Source organism: Mugil cephalus, chromosome 9, assembly GCF_022458985.1.
Source record: "Mugil cephalus isolate CIBA_MC_2020 chromosome 9, CIBA_Mcephalus_1.1, whole genome shotgun sequence".
NCBI classification, from domain to species: Eukaryota; Metazoa; Chordata; class Actinopteri; order Mugiliformes; family Mugilidae; genus Mugil; species Mugil cephalus.
In genome coordinates, this window is record NC_061778.1 from 17,199,236 (window position 1) to 17,213,605 (window position 14,370).

Below are 14,370 nucleotides of genomic sequence, written 5' to 3' on the forward strand. Positions count from 1 at the left end.
CCTCTGTTGGGAGCTGATTATGCTCTGTAAACATCTGAAGAGTTTTGGGAGGAACAGAGGAGTAGTGGCGACACATTTATACACCATCTGAGCGACGCGGAGTTGAGTTCATTTACAGCAAAATGGCTGATTGTTTTAAGCACTATTCAGTTGTGTGCAAAGGTACGCTCTGCCTAGGCTAAGTGTCCAAATCAAATGTCGCACTAGAATTAATGAATGAGTGACGTGCTGGGCAGTTCTTTGACAGGGCTGGGTAATAAAGCCTCCTGTATCGTCTAAAGAGCGTGTGACAGGGTGGAGGGTCAGCAGGTCGGCAGTCCATGCTGTGACACTGGCTCCACTCAGTTGGTAGATAAACACGGAGCAGAAAAGTGGCATGTGCTATAATGATGGATGGCAGTGGCTGAGAGGAAGTGACATTTTCAAGAAAATGGAAATCCACAGCGTACGTTACTCTCATTAGGCAAAAAGTCTCCTATCAGACTCATTTTCATTATCGGGTCCAACAAGTTTATGACTAAACACCTGGAGAACTGATGATACTGTCGTCAGACTCCGCTGCATTGGAGTCAGTTTAGAGGTGAGAAATTTCAAGCTGAGCTTTCTCATTTCTGTGCTGGAAATGCTGCACAACGTGTTTGCAATGTCAGCGAAATACCCGAATGCCACCCTGAACACCAACAAGGAGGATAGGCAACAAATATGAGGCCGTCACGCATTATTAGGTTGTAACATACAATATTGTACATGACTTTAGTCAGAATATTGCACAGAAAAGACGAGTATGGTCGTCACTGATCTATGCTATTGTGCATTATTAGTAATGCAAACACTAGTGTTTGGTTTTTGGTGAAGTGGCCGTGCATGAACTTTATTAGCATTTGATAGCATGCTAACACTACACATATATGTAAGGACTGTCTCTGTGAGCATGCTAGCATGCTAATGTGAGCACTTAGTTTAAAAGCAGTCTGACAGATGCTGCTAGCGTTATTAGATTTGTGGCCTTTCATTGGTAAATCACTTAATTGATCAAGTCATTTAAAAACAACAGTCATTGTTCACAAACTTTCTGTGGATGGATGAACTGGCCGACTGTCCTGGCCGTTGAGCTCCAGGCGGTCGTGTTCATCCTCCAGTGTGACAGCTGTGTAACTGTCTTCATGTTGCTGCTGTTTACTTTGGCGTCTGTACCAAATCTCCTCCAGCTAAACAGTCTCACGTGGATATTCAGCGCAGTGTCGCACTACTGTAGCATCCAGCCGCTGTAGTTTTTGGGAGGATATTGACATTTAATCTCTTGCGCGCGGCAAACTTAACAAAGCTGATGTAACCGGCTGCACATCTTGCAGTCTTATCGCTATCCTGTAACAACAATCAAGACATAAGGCTGCTTATTATCCCCAGCAGTGTTTGGAGAGTGTAAAATTACTGCTCTCGTCTACCCTTTAATCACTGTATCTTGTCTTTGATGTTATCATCTCCATGATAACTGGAACCTGGTCTTCACTTTGAGCGGCGCCTCCGGGGCTTGGATCCCCGTTGAAGAGGAAGCTTGAGCACTTTAAATGCCAGCCGCCCCCTGTGGGAGCAGCGACTCTGTAGTTTCGTTTGCAGATCAGTGCCAGTGACACCGATGCGTAGGGCCACCAGCCTATTATCCAGAGAGGTTGGTGGTCGCTGGAGAGCCTGCGCGTCCTTTGATGCTTGTGTGTTCCGCAGGGGCGGAGAGAGAGAGGAAAAAAAAAAAAAAAAAGCAGGAGCAGAAAATACAACAGAAATATCTCTTTGTAAGGAACATCTGTTTGTTCCTCCTCTGGGACCTGAACATGGTGAACCCTCCGAGGATCAGAGTCTGATCATGAATGTGGCTTGTTTTCCAGACCGTTAAGGAGAATGTGAATATTCCCCCCCTCCGCCTCCAGATATATGTAGAGAATAAGGCTTTGTTGAACTTTCCCCGGTTTACTTTGGAAATACTATGCGCATGAGATTTCTGTTTACGCCTGTGACGTAGGCGACACAGCAAAAAGAAGATACGGCATGCACACTTAAAAAGTAACTACTCTGATCAAAGGTAGGCAGATGGGGGAAGGCCCCCGGGGCGCCCAAGGAGGAGGAGGAGGAGGGAGAAACATTAAAGGGCACCAGAGAAAACAGGAGACACTAACTCTTATAGGAAAGAAGAGTTGCTGACTGCTGGGAGGATGACAATGAGGAAAGCAAAGAGTGAAATGAGGAGCACATACTGGCTCAGTGAGGGAAAACAAAGGGTGTTATGTAGAGCGACTGTTTACAGTATGTATGAGACTGAATAAATGTCATTTTTATTAACTGTAGAAAAAACACTGTTACATTACTGCAAACATTAAATAGTAGTTGACTTAACAGTGTTAATATGAGTTTAAAGCAGCACTATACAACATCCCCAACTTAGATTTACTTGTGTAGCTATGACACATCACAGCTGTATCTTTCAGTGATCTAAGACCAAAAGGAAATAAGTGCCTCGAACGTCACCAGGAGACATTTATTGTTTGGTGTTTACGGCTCCATTTTCCTCACAGTAACAGCTTAGTTTCCCTTGGTATCTTGTGCGCCATCTTATAAACAAGCACCTAAAATTACAGCCAGATCATCAGGTTTAACCTTCAAAACTCAAGAAATACTTTCATGTTTTGTTTTGTTTTTGTTTTTACGCTGCCACTCATTTAGATTGGAAACAGTGAGGAAATAGCCTGCGGTTTCATACCTAGGTACAATATCAAGGGTCAAGGATGACAATGCATCTAAGCTATAAAAAAAAGTCTGGCGGAGATCCCCCTGTAAAACCATGACGTGTCCTTTCACGCTTTGAATTCGTCTGACTTTTGACATCATTTTTTAAAGTGGTCACCATCGTATGTGCAAAAAAAAAAAAAAAAAAAAAAAAACAGACACCAGGCAGCACACTGTCACACAGAACTTAACCTGGAAGCCACTGATGTCTGTGTTTACAGGTTCATTCAAATCAATGTGCAGAGGAAGCCAAGAACTTTATCGCATGTTCATAACAAGGACATTTTTAATCTGGACTTTTTTTGACATCTTTTGCATCATTTTTGCATACTTGCTTCATCGGAGCTGAAGCAAGTAGGGGTGGGATTGTAACGTGTATGGCATTACTGAAACAGATTACATTTGTAACTTCTGCATAATAGTGACAAATGTTGATCTTTATCGATCCTAAAAGACACAGTCTTTATTCTGGTAAGTAGCCGAGGCAGGAGGCATCTCTTCAAAGCAGGTCTTGGATGGGCTCATTCCCTAGTCCTGAGATGAACTTTTTCAGAGAAACCTCCTGAATAACAGTTAGCATGTATTTAAAGCAAATACCATCAGCACCAGCATCAGGCTCCAAATGTCTTCATCCAGCCTAGTTGTCACCCGCTGGGTGAGACGTGGAGGCCTGTGGAATGTGTGAAGCGGTGTCTGGTGTTGATTGCAGGCTGGAGCTTGGAGATCCCTGGGAACTCAGGCATTCCTCCACAACCCTGTGGTTGGCAAGGAATTTCTTCTTCTCCCATCTAGACATTAGAGTCTAGATGACTTTCACCCCGCACTCAGGCTTTCTGTAAAAAAAAATATGGGATTTATACGAGCTGCATACCACTCCAATATAGCAGCTTTGACGTTCCACTGCAAGATTCCTTTCTTTAGTTTTTGTCTTCATGATGTCGCATCTTAAGGCCTCAGAACAAAGGTCTAGGTCTGAATCTTGTGGCATTAGTGTTAAGGTTTATTAGTGGTTCCTCCTCTGACTTGTTGAGGTTGAGTTGGAGGATACTAAAAAACGAAAAAGTCAGTACAGTTTTCTGCCCTTTTTTACCTGCAGATATTAACTCCTATAGTTTTTCTTGCCAATGTGATAGCGTGTTAACTAATTTTGCCATCGGTTTTGTACAATTGAAATCAGTTGGCGTGTCAGGAATAGAGATAAAAGTTTATCTATCTCTGTAATTAAAAACTATGGATGTCAGAGGCTTCTTTGAACAGCTGATGACTGTTGCTATGGAGCTCAGCCGCCATCACCTCCGATGCTCCGAGAATGAGTGGGGGGTTGTTGTTACGAGGGCGTCAGAGACTGGGGGTGCTGCCGGCTTTTAAAAGCCCGTATTTGTTCATCTGCCCCTCGGCCAAGCTGTCACAACCGGAATTTGCCTCATTTCAAGGTTTGAGCTTTTGCCCCTCACAGCCGCCAGCATGAGAGTGAGTAAAACCCTGGTTTTCATGTATTTTTCTCCAGGGTAGATGTGATGTTTTCTGATTGATGGTCAGCTCATTAATTTAATTTTTGGAAGAGGCAGAAGCTGTTGTTTCAGGGCATATTTTACTCAGCCAGAATAAAATTGAAAGACTTTAGCTTAGCCTCATTGAACTACTGTTGAAATATTTGTAGTTCAAGCCAAAACCTTCCTGTTTCCAACTAGGACATGGGAGCTTGGCCTCTGTTAAAACAGGTTGGATCAACTCACTGACCTGCTGTACCACCTCACTTCACGCCAGCTAGCACCAAGAGCCCTGAGGGATAACTTTTAGATCTTTACAGAGAGACCTAGAAACATGTAAACTGGGGAACTTTTAGCGCCTGTGGCAGCAACAACCTTTGATATTTAAAAGAACCACACAAGAAAAGTTAAGAGTCCCGCCGTCTCTCAACATTCACGTGATTGTGGGCATCGTTTCAGCTCGGTTTGTATACGTCAGGCTTTGATTTACTATATGTCGAAGCCAAGCACATTTAAGGGTGTGAAATCTGTGTGTGATCCTGCTACTCTTCCACCAGGCAGGTTTGGTAGCCTCAAGGCTGTCTGGCAACCCAGTGAGACCATTTCAATCAGCTTTCTCGACGAAAACGAGACAGCCGTCGGAACGCTGAGTGGTCTAATCTGCGTGTACGTTCAAGCAGATGTTGAGTGGGATGACTTGCGTAGCTGTAGACTTGCCAGTAAACGTTTGAAATTATACTCTCTTCTGAATATACACCGCAGTTCTACAGCCCAAAGGGGTCTTTTACTTCCACCCACTCAGTTAAAAGCTAACCGGTCCCCGATTACAGGTTAAAGCTAATGGCGGGGCTGTAGCTCCTAATCATGCACATGCTCCCTCAGTGGGAAAGCTATGCATGTTACAGATTGAGGGAGAAGACGCACCACAGCTCTTTGTGGGGGAGAACAATTTGGCTTGCCAAGTGTTCCTACATGACAGAAAACAGCCAGGGCCCGAACTAGGTCATAAGAGCGAGAAGTAACAAAGTGTCCTTTGTTAACAACAAGCAAACATTTTGGTAGAGGCATGATTTTCAGGGAGTGTTTTACTGAGTTTTAAACATTGTGATATAGTTTGTTTGAATTGCAGTCACAATAGTTTCTTTAAATTTGACCCTGGTTCAGGGTTTCAGTGGCGTATAGCTGCCCTCTATGCGTCTCCCACAGACCTTAGTGATGCTGGGTCTCCAGCAGAGGGCAGATCTTTGGAGTCCAGAGGTCGCCCCGCTAGCTTGGTCCGCCACGGCCCCCCGCAGGTGGGCCGACCCCTCACCGCGACAGCTGGACAACCAGTCGCGGCGTCTGACTCTTGGGTAGCGTCAGGCCAGGGAGAGGACAGAGTCGGCTCCTTGTTGTTTCAGGAGTGAAAGAAGTGAGCAGATTATTTGTTCACTGAAACTGAGGCTGGACGGCAAATGGTGCTACTTTATTCTACTGGCATCAGTCGGCATCTATGTGGAGATTGATGTGGAGATTGTTTGGACACACAGTCCAGTTTATTGCTCACTAATATTGTCCCTTTATTAAAACTGGTAGTCAGGCAGGTTTTCTTTTCAGATTTTCCTTCATTACAGTATGTTATTATCCCCACACCAACCACCTTGTCTAGATGTTTTATGGTGGAAAACTGGTCCCGAGTCTCTTCATTGGCAACAGATTATACCCTGGCAAAAGTCTGCCAGGCCAACTGAGTCATGTGGACTGGCTTTATATGGTCATGGACAGAAGAGTAACAGCAGTGAAGTTATACACGTCATCAAAGTGCTGTGGAGTTGAATTAGTTTTGGGCAGAGGTATTTTTTTCTGTAATGGTTAAAATTCAAATGACGTGTTACTCTAATGCGGTGACGTTTTTTTTTTTCTTTCCACAGGAGAGACAGCGACTAGAGACCATCCTAAACCTGTGCGCTGAGTACAACAAAGGAGAGACCTCCGGCCTGGATCCTCTGTCCTCGGGGAGGAGCGGTTTCCCTGGGTTTATGTCCGATGGCTCTGGACGTAGACCATCTATGGAGAATATCCTAGGAGGCACGCCGTCCTCAAGTATGCTCCGCCTGGCGCAGAGGCAGAGGGAGAGCGACGAGGAGAACCTGAAGGAGGAGTGTAGTAGTACTGAGAGCACTCATCAGGAGGTGAGGACATCTGCTCCCAGCGCAGCTTCAGCACTGCACAATGGAGACCGACAGGTCAGAGGGAATGCTTATTTCCCAGAAACGCTCTCTCTGCATGCCGCTGTGGTACCAGCATGTGCAAACGACGTGCTACGCTTTGCTACATCAGTGGTTGTCAGAGTGTCAAAGACACAAAGTAGATCAGTTCAGTGCTGAATAGCTCTAATAGCTATATGACAAAGTAATGCAGTTATCCTTTTTGCAAGTGTCAATTTGCACATTTGCTTTCTGCATTTTTTTGCAGTCTGTTATGTGAAATGCTGTCTCACATCGACGCATGTGATGTGAACATCATTTACAGTATGTCTTATGTCTTCAGCCTCTTATATAAGGCTGAACTCCTTGCATGATCAGTGATAACTAAAGTGCCAGACAGAGAGAAATGTGTCGGTCTTTAGTAGAACAGTGATGTCTGAACCTAGTTCACCCTGGAAAAACATGAAGCCGTCACACTGAGCAAATGACTAATCTCACAAAGCTACAGCCAGCTGCTTACTGCACCATTTTGGTCGTTGCCATATTTGCCCATATTGAATCATTTTGAATTGATTAGTCACATTTTTATCCGTGAAATGTTTATTTTCAGTCATTGAAACTCAGTATGACATGAACAGTTCGGAGCATTTGTATCTCCGGTCATAACTAACCTTTCTTGAAAGTGACCTGAGTCTGTCGTCTCCCCCCCCCGGCAGCATGAGGACTCTTCCATTTCAGGCAGCGCAGGTCGTTTGGAGCTGGGTTACTTGGAGGATGAGCGGGTTCGCGTTCTGGCTCGGATCGATGAGCTCAAAACCCGCCTAACCGAACTGGAGCAACAACTCCAGGAGTCCAAACAAGAGGTAGACTAAAGATGATGCTAGTGGGAAATACTGAGGTGTTGCTCTGCACGTCACTGTTTAAATGTTTAGAGACTTTCCACAGCATCATTACGGGTTATGCTACTCTATGGACGGCCCAAGCTTGGGATGATATTACTCTCATGGCTCGTCGTAGTGCTGACACTGTGTGACTTTGTGTGATGCTCTGTTCCAGGCGGAGATGGAGCGTGCCTTGCTGCAGGGCGAGAGGCAAGCAGAGCTGGACCAGATCGAGGCTGAAACGGACATAATCACTCAGCTGCAGCACAAGCTGGACGAGCTGGAGAGCGCCATCCAAAGGGAGAAAGACAAGGTACAGGGAGCGGTGATCAAAGGTTTCGGGGGCGGATCTTCACGGCCCAGTTTCTAAACGCATTATTTGAATACCTAGGACATGTTTTGAGAAAGCACACAGACACACTCACTGCCTGTTCTTTTACAGTCTTCTCCGGTGTCTTACATTCCCTAGTGGTTCATGGTGGCGTTTAGCACTCCTGTCTATAGTGCTAAAGCCTCTTCTATTTAGACAGTATGAATTTATTTTCACTTCGATAGCAGTTTGAAGGCAAACGAAGGGATAAATAAAGGACTTGATTTATCTTCTTGGGTGTCTTCTCTTGCACGTTTACACCTTAGTGGTTTTCTTTGTTTCCTCCTCAGCCTGACACCACTAACTAACCATTAACCACCGATATTTTCTTTGTGGCTTCAGCACTCACACTTCTTATCTTTGATTAACGTGGCTTGCTTGTTTCTTCCCTGTCTGCATGACAGACCCTGTAGCCCAGAAAACCACCTGCCCTCCGATGGCCTCTGTAGTCTTTGGTTCTGTAGTGCACGGACTCTCTCGGTGATCTTTTTAACAAGGAGTTCCAGTAGCAAACATGGGAACATTCTGGCATGTTCTTCTCATAGTTTGGTTTTTGGTCGTCCGTTTTTCTCTCTCCGAGCACACGATACATTTTACCACCGGTGAGAAAGGGAATAGAAAGATTGTCAGCTTTGTTTCTTTACTGGTCAGTTAATTTTTAGTAAATTAATTGTATGTGATTGCTTCACAGGGTTTACAGCTCCCTAGGAGACCATTGCTGCAGCACAAACCGGAGATGTCTTTGAATTTTGAGCCTAATTACATACAAGTCAGCAATTAGCATAAAATCACTAGGAAAAGCCTCATGTGCGAGTGGAGGTTTTTCACATCAAGGTATCAAAATGAATCAGCCATGTCTCTTAGAGCTTCACCTGAGCCTCCACTCAACTCAAACAAAAGGACAAAACGAGCTCAGTGCCATCGGCCCTCGAGGACCTGTCAAACCTTCTCGGTTTTTCAAATCAAAATACGAAAGCTATTGTAGCTCCAGCTCAGTAACACCAAGGACAGTGTCTGTTGACTGATTCCTGAACTTAAAACTGGAGCAGCGCCCAGGAGAGATGATACAATGCTTCTGTATGTGAACTGGAGAGCATCCGATGTGAGGATGTTCTGGGGCCGGGGAGCGCTGGGGCGATTTCTTCCAGTTTGAAGATTTTGAAGTGTATTTTCTGCCCATAATCTTCAAACGAATCAGTACCTTTTAGCAAGTCCTTGGTATGCCTTTGAGATTTTATCGTTATGTGATATAGACAAAACTAGAGCCAAAAATTTAATGTGCCTTTAAAAAATAGAGCCAGATGTTCTAATTGTCTAGTTTAGTCTGAGCGTCAATGAGCCATGTACAAATTCTGTAACATGCCAACAGCTCAGTAGCTGCTTCCTGTACTGTACCCAGCCTAAAAGAAGCTGTCACAACATGCTAACACCTTACAGCTTTTTTATTTGCATGGCGTGGATTCTGAGCAGTGTGTTTCTTTCCCTCCCTCTCTCTCTCTCTCTCTTCTTCTCTCTCTCCTGTCGTCCATCCATCCTGTGTGTGGGTGTGTGTTGTTTCTTTCTAGGAGAGGGCTAATGTTGAGGCCGAGCGCCGGGCCCTGCAGAGCCTCCAGGAGGGCTACGCTGAGCTGAAGAACCAGCTACATAACTGTCCCGAGTCCCTGCGGGAACAGTTACAGGAACAGCTCAAAAGGGTGGGTCGCCAGTCGAGCAGAAGCACCTAGACCACCCCTCCCCTCCCACCGACCCTAGCCTGCAGCCTCCACAAACCCACCCACAGCGGTTTATATGTCGCAGCGTTGTGACGTTGGTCATTGTCCAAAAAAAGGAGCTTTTATTCCAAACAGTTTATGGAGACCTGCATTAACATCTGACCTGGGCAAAGTGAGATCACATATGGAAGAAGCTGTAAAGTCTCACTCACTGAAAGCACATGTGTTATTTATTTATTTATTTATCTCTGCCCAGATATCAGTTGTTTTAAGCTGCCATACTCAGATCAGTGGCACAGCTGAGCTGGTTGCAGAGAAAGAAACATGTCCTGTAATCCAGGTCATTATTTAGAAAATAACTCCACATGGCTACGTCACAGGCATCAACACTTGGCAATAAGTATTTTTATGACCTGCAGCCAAGACACAGCCCCCTCCTATTCATATGTTTATGCTCATATTTTATTTAGTTTGCAGCTATAGGAACAGAATATTTTACAGAACTTTTTACGCAGTCATTGATAATAAATATATGTTTTTTTTTTCTGAATGAAAGAGGCAGAAGTCTTACGCTGAGCACCTGTGCTGAGTAGGCGTCTCTAGTGTGATGCAGGTCGCACTGTGTGTTCGCACCACCAAAGATATGTGCTCAAATGAGTCCTAATTGCATCCTGGGTGTGTTCACACGTGTACGTTTGCCTAGGATGGATGTTAATGCAAGGTCTGAACTATGTGAGTGATTCATTTTTTTTTGGGTCACTCAATCAGCCGAAAGCCAAACAGAGGCGTTGCTAGCCAACCTGAAAAATATTAGCGGCACATACCACAGCGCACAGTGCTGCTGGCACCTTTAGCCCTTGACCCCAGGCCCGCTACATGTGGCGCACAAACACACACACACAAACAGGCTCGGAGTAATAACGAGGAGCCCTCTCAGTCCTCCACACAGACGTGCTGTTGCCACAGGCTGCAGGAATTTTCCCTCCTCCGCACCACACCTACATGTTACCGGAGCCCTCGGTTCGACACAGAGGCACACAAACGGCTGCTGGTCACTTCAGCTGCTGGTGATGAAACCGCGCTGCGCTGCATGTGTGAATCAGATCTGCATCTCTGTCGTGATTTGTCATGGCTCGCACAAATAACTGCTCACTAATCAATTAACATAGGCCTGACTAGATCCATTCTCTGCCTTCCCTCACTCTCATCCTGTGACTGCTCTCACCCAAATGAATGGTGTTCTTTGGTTCAGTGCCAGCGATTTCCCTTTGGTTTGGCCGCTTATCAGGAAGGTAGAAAAATAAATTAAAAAAAAAAAGGATCAATTCTTCCCAGCAGTAACTGCCGTAGAAGATGTGAAGATACGTGTATTTGTTGAAATATCTCGTGAGTTGCCACTGATAGAACATGAAGCGTGGAGTTAAGCTCTTTCTGGAGCATTTGTTTGGCCCGTATTCATGCAGCACAGCTGCCAGCCCGTTTGAGACGTTTGAAATCCACTTTGCAGAATTATTTGATGGACCAGTGAGAATTTGAGGCTCAGTCGACAGAGCAGGAATACCTTTCAGTCTTCAGTGCCAAGCAGGAAAAAAAAAAAACTGAGAACTTGCTCCCAAGTGTTTACTTTTTCCACAGTTTTTTGAGTCCTTTGTACTTTGTTTTGACCACTTGCAAAAGCTAGTCATTTGGATGTTGTGATAGGCTGTTGGCTCCTTAAGAAGTGCTACAAAGTCTCTCTAACCCAAACACTTATCCCCCCCTCTCTCTCTGCTGTTCAAGAGCAGAGACAGCAGGAGGGGCTGCCTCATACCTGAGATAACTTTCTGACATACACAGCAGTGTACATTATACGTACACTAGAATCTTTTAAAAGCAGATATATTTTGTCATATTCCTGATTTCTGTCTATTTATATTACGTTTCTAGTTCATATTGTACGTGGATATTTTCCATCAGATTAAGTAGTAGAGTGAAATGGTGTGTTTTAATGTAAATAACCATCCCTTGCCTCCTCTACAATACTTCTAATTAGCAGAGACCAGTCGCTGTACTGCAGTAGAAGCATGTCCATCGTGGCTGTCTGCTTGACTGAGCACGGTGTGCTTTTAGTTGCCCCCGGAGAGGAGCTTCAGCCACGCAGGGAAAATGTTTGAAACATTTTCCAAAATAAAAGTCAAAGTTGTTTTTCCGCTTTGCTGTTGGCAACCGCTCCGCCCTGAGAATAGCAGAGGGCTTTAAAGCGATCGAGCTAAAATAGAACCGTCTTTATGTGTGTGACTTATATAACTTTTAATATCGTGTCGGGGCTCCGTTAGGATGGAGAGGCGCTGGAAGCGGGGACTAAAAAGTTTGAGGACTTGGAGTTCCAGCAGCTGGAGAGAGAAAGCAGCCTGGAGGAGGAGAGAGAGACCATCAGCCAGCAGCTACTGCAGGAGAGAGCAGAGTACAACAGCAGTGTGGCCAAGAGGAAGGTGAGGAAACCCTAAATAGAGCGAGCTGGCGCTGGCCAGTGTTTAGCGCTGTTATCTGAAACCTCTCAAACAGTATCCATACCACAGGACCTTTACAAGAAGCAGAGTCTGCGGGTTAGTTTGTTTGCAGAACTCATTTTGCATCGCGAGTTACAGTATGCACTGTGTAAGCAATGTGGAGCCCCGGAGTCCTGAGGGAAATATAATGTGTGCTCATACACCAGAGCAGGATGTAACAGTCAAACAAGCCTCGGCCATCTGGAGGCAGGTACAAGCATTAATTCAAAGAGGTTGAGTATTTACATAAACAAAAATGCTGAGGATTCTGTCACATCCTCTTTTTTTCTTTCTTGAAATGCATCCATCCATTCTGTTTCGCCTCCTTCAGGACAAGGTGTCCGCTCTGGAGAACCAGGCCAATCAGCTCGGCCTGCAGGCCTCTCAGGAGTGCGAGCGACTGGCCAAAGACAGGACGCTCGTGCTGCAGATGCTCCAAAAGGTGAACGCGAAGTTAAACTTGTTTAAGGAAGGCTAAGGCCACTTGTAAATACAAAGAGTCTTCTCATTGGTCTTAAAAGCTTCCCCCCCGACTAATGAAAGTACCGTGCGTGCGTGTTTATTCTCCAGGAGAAGGAGCGACTCTCGGCCTTGGAGAAGAGATACCACAGCCTGACTGGAGGAAAGAGCTTCCCCAAGTCTTCCACTGCCATGAGGGAGGTGAGAAAATCAGTCGGCCTCAGTTTGTGTGTGACGCCGAAGCAAAACACACACTAACTTCACCCTCGTCTCACCTCGTGCTCCGGGCCCGGACACACAAGGGAGCTCTGATGACTCACAGCTGACTTCTCACCACATTTAATCTTTAAACTCGCTGTGACTGGTTGCTGTGCAGACTTGGTGGTGATTGTTTTGACGTGAACTGACAATAGACTTATGGCACTACGTTACTGAGCTAGTGTTAAACTCAGACATGTTTCTGAAGCTGGACCAGAGGGAAGGGGACTTGACAAACATCCCTTTCACACATTCTCTTAACTTTTACTATTAATTTACTTTATGAAGAACAACAGACTTGTCTCGTGTCCCATAAGATCTCTGCAGGCATTAATTAAGAGCACTAATCCTTGGACTGTTGAAACAGGGAGCGCTCCATATCAGCGAGGCCGACCTGCTGTTGGAGGACGTCCACTCCTCCCAGCGCTCCCTCTGTCGAGCCTCTCCTTCCTACTTACATCCCTCCCCTCCCTGTCAGTTGTACCCCAGCAGCCCGACGGAGGTAACACGACTAACGATTCCCTGCATGACGCCCGCGGCTGACTGGTTGCTTGCAGCTGGTGGGGTTTTACTGTGCATGATTAGGAAGAGGTACCCGAAGCGGCTGCCGGGGGACTTGAAACGCTCACCATTCTCAACTTTACTTAACTTTAGAGACACAGCTGTCTGGTCCCGACTGCTGCAGGCTTGAGCCTAACTCTGGGTGTGCAGGGCTCCATTAGAGCGACTGTGAGGATTTCACTCCCAGGTATCGCTTTTGTTTTCTTTACTTAATCGTAGGTTTGACCCATCGCGACGAGGAACCATAACGACCCACCGCGGTTCCCTCGCTGTCTATGTTAATCACCTCGTATCACCTGTCACCTGTCATGTCTGTCGCTGTGGCTAACAGTGATTGTGTACTTAATGAATTCACAGTATGTTTTTTTTTTTTAAGAGTTTGACACTTTCACGACACAGCACTAAATGTTAATAACTATCACTCACACTGGTTTGCTGTGAAATCACTGTGTGCTATTGTGTTCGCGCTGTGATACTAAAGATCCGCTGCGTCTGTTGTCGATTGTGTCCCACACACGCTTCCGTGCACCTTTTTAAGCTGTAAGAAACCCCACCAGATGAAACGTAGATCTAGTAGAGGATCTACTCGCAAAGAAGTGTCAAGTAATTCAAAGCATCCTGGACTGGCTCGGCGCTTGTGTGTTACGTGCGTGTTAATGTTAACACTTTGGGGCGCGGCTCGTCCCCTGTCTTCATGGCTTCTCATCCTGTCTGTTGTTGGCTGACGCTCAGGAGTACATGACGCTGTCGGACGTCTGTAAGATGTACGGCGGCAGGCCCGACTCGCACGGCCGCTCGTTCGCTGTAGATGCCGCGTTAGCTGGCGCCTGCGAGGTACCATCACTCCCCGCCCTCGTGCTCTTTAACATCTCGCTGTCCTGTCCCTCTTTCTCTGCCCACTCCTTCCATTTTCATGTCATGTTGCTCCCTCTGCTGGTTTGCTGTTAATCAGACTGACTGCTCTTGGCTCGGCTCTCTGCTACATGAACCTTTGTTGGTAGCAGCTTGTAGTCGCCCCCTCTGTAGCCGTGAGGCAGTGTTCACCAACGGTAGATAGTCAGTATATTACGACTGTTATACTCAACCACATCACAAGGGTTTTATTAGGCTGCAATTAATAAATGTATGTATATTTACGTAGAACTTT

General features: G+C 45.7%; 1 protein-coding gene across 21 annotated transcripts in view; it reads left to right on the top strand.

Annotated features, from left to right (window-relative positions):
• The window catches only part of phldb1b (pleckstrin homology-like domain, family B, member 1b), a 105,336-nt gene that overhangs the window by 72,031 nt on the left and 18,935 nt on the right, over positions 1 to 14,370 (top strand). For 10 of the 21 annotated variants that reach the window (XM_047594448.1, XM_047594453.1, XM_047594444.1 and 7 more), the window contains 8 exons: positions 6,179 to 6,493; positions 7,171 to 7,317; positions 7,511 to 7,648; positions 9,271 to 9,399; positions 11,733 to 11,888; positions 12,277 to 12,387; positions 12,516 to 12,605; positions 13,030 to 13,164. In XM_047594448.1, the coding sequence (XP_047450404.1) occupies positions 6,179 to 6,493; positions 7,171 to 7,317; positions 7,511 to 7,648; positions 9,271 to 9,399; positions 11,733 to 11,888; positions 12,277 to 12,387; positions 12,516 to 12,605; positions 13,030 to 13,164 (1,221 nt within the window). Of the gene's footprint in view, positions 1 to 6,178; positions 6,494 to 7,170; positions 7,318 to 7,510; positions 7,649 to 9,270; positions 9,400 to 11,732; positions 11,889 to 12,276; positions 12,388 to 12,515; positions 12,606 to 13,029; positions 13,165 to 13,955; positions 14,058 to 14,370 lie in introns of all 21 variants that reach the window. The other 11 variants (XM_047594455.1, XM_047594459.1, XM_047594460.1 and 8 more) reach the window with 5 other exon arrangements.